Below are 8,668 nucleotides of genomic sequence, written 5' to 3' on the forward strand. Positions count from 1 at the left end.
TGGACATTCTGTAAGAATGAAATTATACAGTATATGGCCTTTTGTGTCTGGCTTCTTTCACTGAGCCTCATGTTTTCCTTTTCTCTTTCTTTTTAAGACAGGATCTCACTCTGTGACCCAGGCTGGAGTGCAGTGGTGCAATCCTAACTCAGTGAAACCTCTAACTCCAGGGCTCAAGTGATCCTCTGGCCTCAGCCTCCCAAAGTCCTGGGATTACAGGTGTGAGCAACTGCACTTGGCCAAGCCTAATGCTTCAAGGTTCATCCACGGCGTAGCACGTGTCAGTACTTCACTACTTTGTGTGGCCGAATAATATCCTGCTATACAGATACATATTTTATCAATTCCTCAGTAGATGGACATTTGGGTTGTTTCTACTTTTTAGTAATTATGAATAATACTGCTATGCACATTTATGTACAAGGTTCTGTGTGAACAGGCTTGCACCTGTAATCCCAGCACTTTGGGAGGTTGAGGTGGGAGGATCACTTGAGCTCAAGAATTCAAGACTAGCCTGCACAACATACTGAGACTCCCATCTCTACAAATAAATAAATAAATAGTTGGGCATGGTGGCATGCACCTGTGGTCCCAGCTACTCGGGGGCTGAGGCGGGAGGATCACTTGAGCCTGGGAGGTTGAGGCTGCAGTGAGCCATGATCTCACCACTGAATTCCAGCCTGGGCCAAAGGGCAAGATCCTGTCTCAAAAAAATAAATTAATAAAATAAAATAGAAATACAATATACAGAAATAACTGCAAGTGTGTTAAAGCTTTGTGTAAAAGGATATTCTCAGAGCACTGTTTATAACTGCAAAATGTTAAAAACTAAGTTTCTACTAATAAGAAACTCATTAAATTACCTGAGGCAGACTGTACATGGAATGCTGTAAAGATGTGTATGAGATGTCTGTAAGTTACAGAATATACACAGAATCCCACTTTGTTCAAACACAAAGCGATGTGCGCACACTTGCCTATAGACACACATTTCCACAGCAGAGGAGAATCCTAGCGTGGCTCTTTCTCAAACCAAGTAGATATCTTAAGGAGGCAGAAAAAGAGAGGAACAACTCTGCCTTCTTATTTTGTATAATTTTTCCAAGTGACAGGATTAAGAGTGCTATTTACGGCCGGGCGCGGTGGCTCAAGCCTGTAATCCCAGCACTTTGGGAGGCCGAGGCAGGTGGATCACAAGGTCAAGAGATCGAGACCATCCTGGTCAACATGGTGAAACCCCGTCTCTACTAATACAAAAAATTAGCTGGGCATGGTGGCGCGTGCCTGTAATCCCAGCTACTGAGGAGGCTGAGGCAGGAGAATTGCCTGAACCCAGGAGGCGGAGGTTGCGGTGAGCCGAGATTGTGCCATTGCACTCCAGCCTGGGTAACAAGAGCAAAACTCCGTCTCAAAAAAAAAAAAAAAAAAAAAAAAAAAGAGTGCTATTTACTTTTAAAGTATTTTTCCATACTTTTCAAATAGTATTTTCAAAATAATTATAGGAAGAGTTGTCTATTTTTACTTACCACTGTACCCTTAACGTCTAAGCACCGCTCAACACCGGGAGTCAACAGATATTCAATGAAAATGTGTTGAATAAATTAATGAAGGGCAGTTATTTCTGTGCAAAAGAAAATTCTGCAATTGCTTACACTTCAGTAATATTCCTCATTTGCTGTGACTACATTACAGGCTAATAAACAGGGTAACTTACATGATTCAGAAAATACTGCACGATTATCTCATGGCCAGCCGCAGCTGCTTCCATCAAAGGAGTAAATCCATATATCGGCTCCCTGCAAGATGCGGGTCACAGTCAGACGATTGGCAGAGCCCAGTTCCAACAGGCAAAAACTTCCTGCTGAAGATAAACCCAGGGTAGTGCACGAGTCACTGATCCCTAAGTGTAGAATACTCTCTCTCCCTCTCAAGAATTAACAGGTGAGATGAGAAAGCTGAATATAACACATCAGCTCCATTTACTCTTCCGGTGTCTGTCCCGAGGGCTGGTCTTTGTCTTAAAGACAGAGTCTGCCTATCGTCCCTCCTCTTGGCTATTCCCACTTGCTACCTCTGAAATCTCCACCTCAATCATATTCGAAAAGCGGTTCTGACTCTTCACTCCTCACAGAAAGCCAGCATCTCCCATCCATTCATCCAAATCCTAGCTTCAAGTCCTCCGTGAACCCCCTCTGAAACGGTCAAGTACTAATATCTAAGCTGTCCTTGCTATGCTTAGCTCCTGCAGCTTGCTTTCGTGCTTGGTTATGCTAACCTGGCACTGTCTTCAGAGGGCTTCTGAATCCCTCCTTGTCTCATGCTGGTCTAGAAGTTAGGAACCATGCATGGGAAATGCTGGTTTTCATCCATTCTAAGACACACAATGTTCACATTTTAACATCTCTGAAGTCAGAACATGTCTTTAAATCAACAGGCAAGTTCAATGTTCATTAGTAGCATATTTCTTCTTTCTTAGTGGCGTACAAAATTATAGGGTGTCTTAGGATAGGTCACAGCCAGAGAGGGTGCTGCATTGGTACCCGCTGCATTTGTTCAAAGGTAATTACTATCACGACAAGCTTTAGACAACAATCCCACTTCCAACTTATAAAACTCATGACTGTTTTTAAAGCATCACCTCACCTCATCCATACAAAAAACAAGAAAGCAGAAAGAATTTGCATGTAAATATGACATTTAAAATGCCATTCACTGTGTTAGGCCCCTGGCATACAATAAAACACGTAATTCTTACAACTCTGTGAACCAAGTGGGTTTCAGATAAAGAAAAGGAAGCTCAGAGGGCCTGAAGAGATGCAAACAACGTCACCTCACAGATGCGGGAAAGACCCGCGCCTGGGAGGACTCTCATTCTGTTCCTTATCTTGAGCCTCTTATGCTGAAGCAGAGTGGCCCTAGACTCTCGTTAGCTGCTTCTAGAGCTGCCCTCCTTAGAGTAAGACAACGGCTAGGCCACTAAAGACATGGCAATCACCTCACGTTGGCATTGGCTCCACTGTCCAAGAGGAACCTGACCATGTGCTGGTGCCCGGCGCTAGTGCAGTGGAAGAGGGCTGTCCAGCCCTGGATGTCTTTCATTTCCAGCTCTGCACCTTGCTTCAAGAGAACACAGAATGTGCGTTATGGCCTCAACTCCTCTGTGTGGGACGGGCGCCCTCCAGGCGGCCATGCTGCAAGAATCAGAAGTGATTACACGAGCACACACGCACACCACGGCCTGCAGTGCTTCGCGTCTCTGTCAGGGCGGCCAGGGAGCCCCTCAGGTTTCTGCACCTGAGTTCCCTCGTAGCTCACCTGGAGGAGAAAGTAGGCGATGCTCTCGTTGCCACAGCTGGAGGCCAGCATCAGTGGAGTCTGCCCTTCTGGGGTCGGCACATTCACACTCACCCCCGCCTCCAGCAGCAGGTGCACGATGGTGTCGTGGCCAATGTAGGAGGCATACATCAGCGGGGTCCAGCCACCACCATTCTTCTTATTCAAATCTAACTCTCTCCTAAACAAACGCAAGATACGCTAGACAAGCCCAGCTGCCTCGCATGTGTGGTTTGCCAAAGCTGGTGGCGAGGCTACACCAGACGGAATGAGCTGACAGGAAACAGAAGTTACCTGCCATCCTGAATGTTGTGAAGGTTGGGGGCAGGTAGGCAGAGAGATGCTGACAGTTGCTCGTACACTGCCTTGTGAGGCCCTGAGCCTTCATCTCCCTGCTCTGCTTTCACATCCTCCTAGCCCAAGATCAGCTATGTTCTTCTTTCACACCACCAGATAGACAGATGGCACTCAAGCAGGGGATATCAGGCAACGTCTGGTAACATTTTTGGTTCTCACAACTGGGCAGGAAAGAGCTGCTGGCATTTAGCAGATGGAGGCCAAGGCTACCATGAAACATCCTACAGTGCCCAGGACAGCCCTCACAGCAAAGAATGATCCAGGCTGGACTGTCAACACAGCCCAGTTGAAAAACCCTGACGACCACAGGACACACATCTACCAGCCCAGTGCTGGCTGGAGAGGAGCAGATGGGACTCCACTGCCACTGATTCATTCCTTGTCACCTCACCCTAAAGAAACATTCTTGAGGCTGGGCTCAGTGGCCCATGCCTGTAATCCCAGCACTTTGGGAGGCCGAGGTGGGAGGATCACCTGAGGTCAGGAGTTCGAGACCAGCCTGGCCAACATAGAGAAACCTTGTCTCTACTAAAAATACAAAATTACCCGGGCATGATGGCACATGCCTGTAATACCAGCTACTTTGGAGGCTAAGCCAAGAGAATGACTTGAACCCAGGAAGCAAAGGTTGCAATGAGCTGAGATTATGCCATTGCACTCCATCCTGAGCAACAAGAGTGAAACTGTCTCAAAAAAAAGAAAGAAACATTCTAGAAAAATCGGTGATCAAAGAATCCCATCTTTCTCACTGATTTCCATTAAAAATCTGAAAATGTATTTTCCTGTGAAAAAAAAAATTATGGGGTTCCCAGCCCTGACTTTGGGGTTGGGACAAGGGAGTTACATTTTAAAATAATACCCATTTGTGGCTGGGCACGGTGGCTCACGCCTGTAGTCTCAGCACTTTGGGAGCCCAAGGCAGGTAGATCAAGAGCTCAGGAGATCAAGACCATCCTTGCCAACATGGTAAAACCCTGTCTCTACTAAAAATACAAAAATTAGCTGGGCGTGGTGGCATGCACCTGTAATCTCAGCTACTCAGGAGGCTGAGGCAGGAGAATCTCTTGAACCTGGGAGGTGGAGGTTGCAGTGAGCCGAGATTGAGCCACTGTACTCCAGCCTGGTGACAGAGCAAGACTGCATTCTCGAAAAAAAAAAAAAAAATACCTACTTGCATAGTTACCTGGCATCCCGCACAGTTAACACGCACAGGCCTTTTTTCCCTTCTCTAATTATTGCCTGCAGTGGGGGTAAAAACTGGTGATAGAACCCCGGGATTTGTGCCTCCAGTGGGATTCTCTTATTAGACCACACCAGGCAACTACTTTCCTGGCATGCCCCAGTGACTCTGGGACGCATGCCCAGGAAGCCATTCCAGAAGGTCCTGATACCAGGGTGCAGCTCCTGGCCAAGGGAGCCATGTGGAGATGCTTCTGCAGCAGGGCTGGAACACACCCAGCTCATCCTAACACTGTCTTCCTTTACACAGCAGCAGAGCATCTCTCTGGGGCTCTCTCACTACTCCCCGTTCAGCCCTACCCCCTCTTCTGATGCCCCCAGCTCCCCTCAGGCCCCATCCTGTGCTTACTGTCAGCAAGCCTCTGCTTCAGGTACTGTCGAAATCCCATTAGAACACAAACACCTCCCCCTGCTCTTCTGTGGAGCTGTTCTGGACTCTGCATCTTAACAGGACACCCAAAGACTTAAGAGCCTGAGAATTCCAAATGTGGCCCTGTGAGGGGCCGCACTGACTACATACCCAGCTGCCTGTGCCTAGAGCCTCCTGTGGACAGGGCACCACAGACCACCCTGTACCAAGGTGCCCCAGCACTCCATGGGCTGGGTATGTCTAAGTGAGGGCCACAACTTGGGTACCAGAGACCTGGGGCTTCAGCAAGGCTTTGCTTTGGCTCACCAGGAACAAGAGGCAGGTGGAGATAGGGAGAGAGGCTGCTGCACCACAGTATCAAATGAGAACCAGCAGAAAGAGTAAGCACAGTATGTGTGGAACATAAGGGGGTGGAGGTGAGGAGAAGATCCTTTTCCAAAAACAAGATGATCACATCCTACTACGGGCAAGACACAGCTGTGGGTCCTGCCAGGGGCTTTTTGTCTCTAATTATTATGTACAGATTAGTAAAGGGCAGGTGGGCAGTGAGGTCAGAGGCCATTCCCCAGAGGTGCTAAAAGCTCGGCCTCTCTCCTCCTTCATGGCAGAAGCTGGAGGGGAACAGTGATGGAATGAACCCTCCAGGAAAAGAAGGCCAGAGGGGCATCACTTTCTTTTTTCTTTTTTTGAGATGGAGTCTCACTCTGTTGCCCAGGCAGGAGTGCAGTGGCACAATCTCAGCTCACTGCAACTTCCACCTCCCTGGTTCAAGTGATGCTCCTGCCTCATCCTCACGAGTAGCTGATTACAGGTGCGTGCCACCACACCCAGGTAATTTTTGTATTTTTAGTAGAAATGGGGTTTCACTATGTTGTCCAGGCTGGTCTCATACTCCTGACCTCAAGTGACCCACCTGCCTTGGCGTCCCAAAGTGTTGGGATTACAGGCATGAGCCGCGGCGCTCTGCCATCACTTTCCGTCTTTATTTTGCTTGTTTGAGCATTTCTGCAATCAGTGAATAAAATTACTCTGGCTAAATGACTATTTATAAGCTTCTGATCCAAGTTTACACCCTTTTTTTCTTCCTAGGAATAAAAACTGCCTCTTTGTCAGTCCCCAGCATAATTACTGACAGCTGCCTGAGATAACCAGCTTAACCTGCTCCACAAGCATTAAACATCCACAAATATGTGCAAACCTCCATCACATGAGATCCGAAGCCATCACTGGGCTACTCAAAATGTGAGAGGGAAGTTTCCCTAGATCTCTTACCGCTGCACACATTCCTTCACCACTTCATACTGGCCGATGGAGGCAGCTGTGTGAAGATCCAGGGGGACGTCCAGCTCCTCCTGGCTAACCTGTGCCCCTAGCCCATGCCACATGGACAAGCTGCGGTTCAGGAGTTCCGGCTCGCTGGCTTCATCACTGAGCTCGGACATCACTGCGGAGGAAGGCCCATAGGTTAGATCTTTCCTGGCTGGTTGTTCCAGGGCATGCAACAGGCTGGTCCTGCCCCTGCTATGCCACTACCCTAGCAGACTGATAACCCAATGCAGTCAACCCTGGGAGTAACTTAGACAAGTTTCTTTGCTTAAACAGTGTATGGTTTGGGTAGTCCCATCAATGCTAAATCTGGTGAGCTTGCTACCACACCGGAAAAGAGGGGCACATATGGTGAGGCATTAACTGTAGAGTACGTTCTCCTCCTTCCATCCACAGGCACCAGGTAAAAGAGAATTTTCCATCAACTCTAGGAACCTGACAACCTCTTAGATAGGCAGTAAAGAAATACTAATTGGGTTATTTAACCAAATCAACTCCTTGATGTGGTGGGGAAGAACGCTGAATTTGGAGTTAGATCAAAATTCAGCTCGAGCCAGGTGCAGTGGCTCACGCCTATAATCCCAGCACTTTGGAAGGCCGAGGCGGGCGGATCACCTGAGATCAGGAGTACAAGACCAGCCTGGCCAACATGATGAAAGCCTGCCTCTACTAAAAATACAAAAATTACAAAAATTAGCTGGGTGTGGTGGCACACACCTGTATTCCCAGCTACTAGGAAGGCTAAGGCAGGAGAATCACTAGAACAAGGGAGGCGGAGGTTGCAGTGAGTGGAGATTGCACCATTGCACTTCAGCCTGGGCGACGGAGTAAGACTTCAACTCAAAAAAAAAAAAAAAAAAAAAAATCAGCTCTGCTCCTTAGCAACTCCAATCTCCAGTGCCTCACTGTCTAACGAGGTCATAGTATCTAAAAAAGCTGCTGTTACAACACATGGAAAAATGGATAAACTGTGGCACATCCGTATAATGGCTGCTACTCAGCATTAAGTACAAGGATCCAACAGTTGACAAGCAACACATGAACAAATTTCAAACACTTTACGCTAAATGAAAGAAGCCTGCTTACCACATAATTTCACTTAGGTGATATTCTGGAAAAGGTAAAATTAAAGGGTTGGAGGTTGGGGCAGAGAGGGAATTTGGGGGATGACAGACCTCTTCTGCATGACTGTAATGGTGGATCTGTGACTATATGCCTTTATGAAAACCCACAGAACTGAACACCAAAATAAATTTTACTGTAGGTAAATTTTACTTATTTTTTTGAGACAATCTCGCTCTGTTGCCAAGGTTGGAGTGCAATAGTGTGATTTCAGTTCACTGCAACCTCTGCCTCCTGGGTTCAAGTGCTTCTTGCGCTTCAGACACCTGAATAGCTGGGATTACAGGTGTGCATGATCATGCCAGGCTAATTTTTGTACTTTTAGTAGAGACAGGGTTTCACCATGTTGGCCAGGCTGGTCTTGAATTCCTGACCTCAAGTGATCAGCCTGCCTCAGCATCTCAAAGTGCTGGAATTACAGGCATAAGCCACCTCACCTGACCTGTAAATCTTAAATATCAATTAATTTTTCTAGGCTGGGCACGGTGGCCTCGGCCTCCCAAAGTGCTGGGATTACAGGCATAAGCCACCTCACCTGACCTGTAAATCTTAAATATCAATTAATTTTTCTAGGCTGGGCATGGTGGCTTATGCCTGTAATCCCAGCACTTTGGGAGGCCGAGGCGGGCAGATCACGAGGTCAAGAGATCGAGATCATCCTAGCCAACACGATGAAACCCCGTCTCTACGAAAAAATACAAAACAAATTACACGGGCGTGCCGGCACACGCCTGTAGTTCCAGCTACTCGGGAGGCTGAAGCAGGAGAATCGTTTGAACCTGGGAGGCGGAGGTTGCAGTGAGCCGAGACCGCGCCTCTTCACTCCAGCCTGGGAGACAGAGCGAGACTCCTTCTCAAAAAAAAAAAGTAACTAAAAGTTTAATGAGATTGTTTGCAACACAAAGGATAAATGCTTGAAGG

At 47.4% G+C, this 8,668-nt stretch overlaps 1 protein-coding gene across 5 annotated transcripts in view; it reads right to left on the minus strand.

Annotated features, from left to right (window-relative positions):
- ANKS3 (ankyrin repeat and sterile alpha motif domain containing 3) overlaps window positions 1-7,163 on the minus strand; it is a 36,628-nt gene extending 29,465 nt beyond the window's left edge. For 2 of the 5 annotated variants that reach the window (XM_064362411.1, XM_064362412.1), the window contains exons 1-4: window positions 6,572-7,162; window positions 3,316-3,514; window positions 2,996-3,117; window positions 1,715-1,796 (exon numbers count right to left, since the gene is read on the minus strand). In XM_064362411.1, the coding sequence (XP_064218481.1) occupies window positions 1,715-1,796; window positions 2,996-3,117; window positions 3,316-3,514; window positions 6,572-6,741 (573 nt within the window). In that variant the 5' untranslated portion in view covers window positions 6,742-7,162. Of the gene's footprint in view, window positions 1-1,714; window positions 1,797-2,995; window positions 3,118-3,315; window positions 3,515-6,571 lie in introns of all 5 variants that reach the window. The other 3 variants (XM_064362410.1, XM_012448219.3, XM_064362413.1) reach the window with 3 other exon arrangements.
- Window positions 7,164-8,668: the final 1,505 nt, after the last annotated feature.

Source organism: Aotus nancymaae, unplaced genomic scaffold, assembly GCF_030222135.1.
Source record: "Aotus nancymaae isolate 86718 unplaced genomic scaffold, 86718_ANA_hifiasm-v0.15.2.pri h1tg000049l, whole genome shotgun sequence".
NCBI classification, from domain to species: Eukaryota; Metazoa; Chordata; class Mammalia; order Primates; family Aotidae; genus Aotus; species Aotus nancymaae.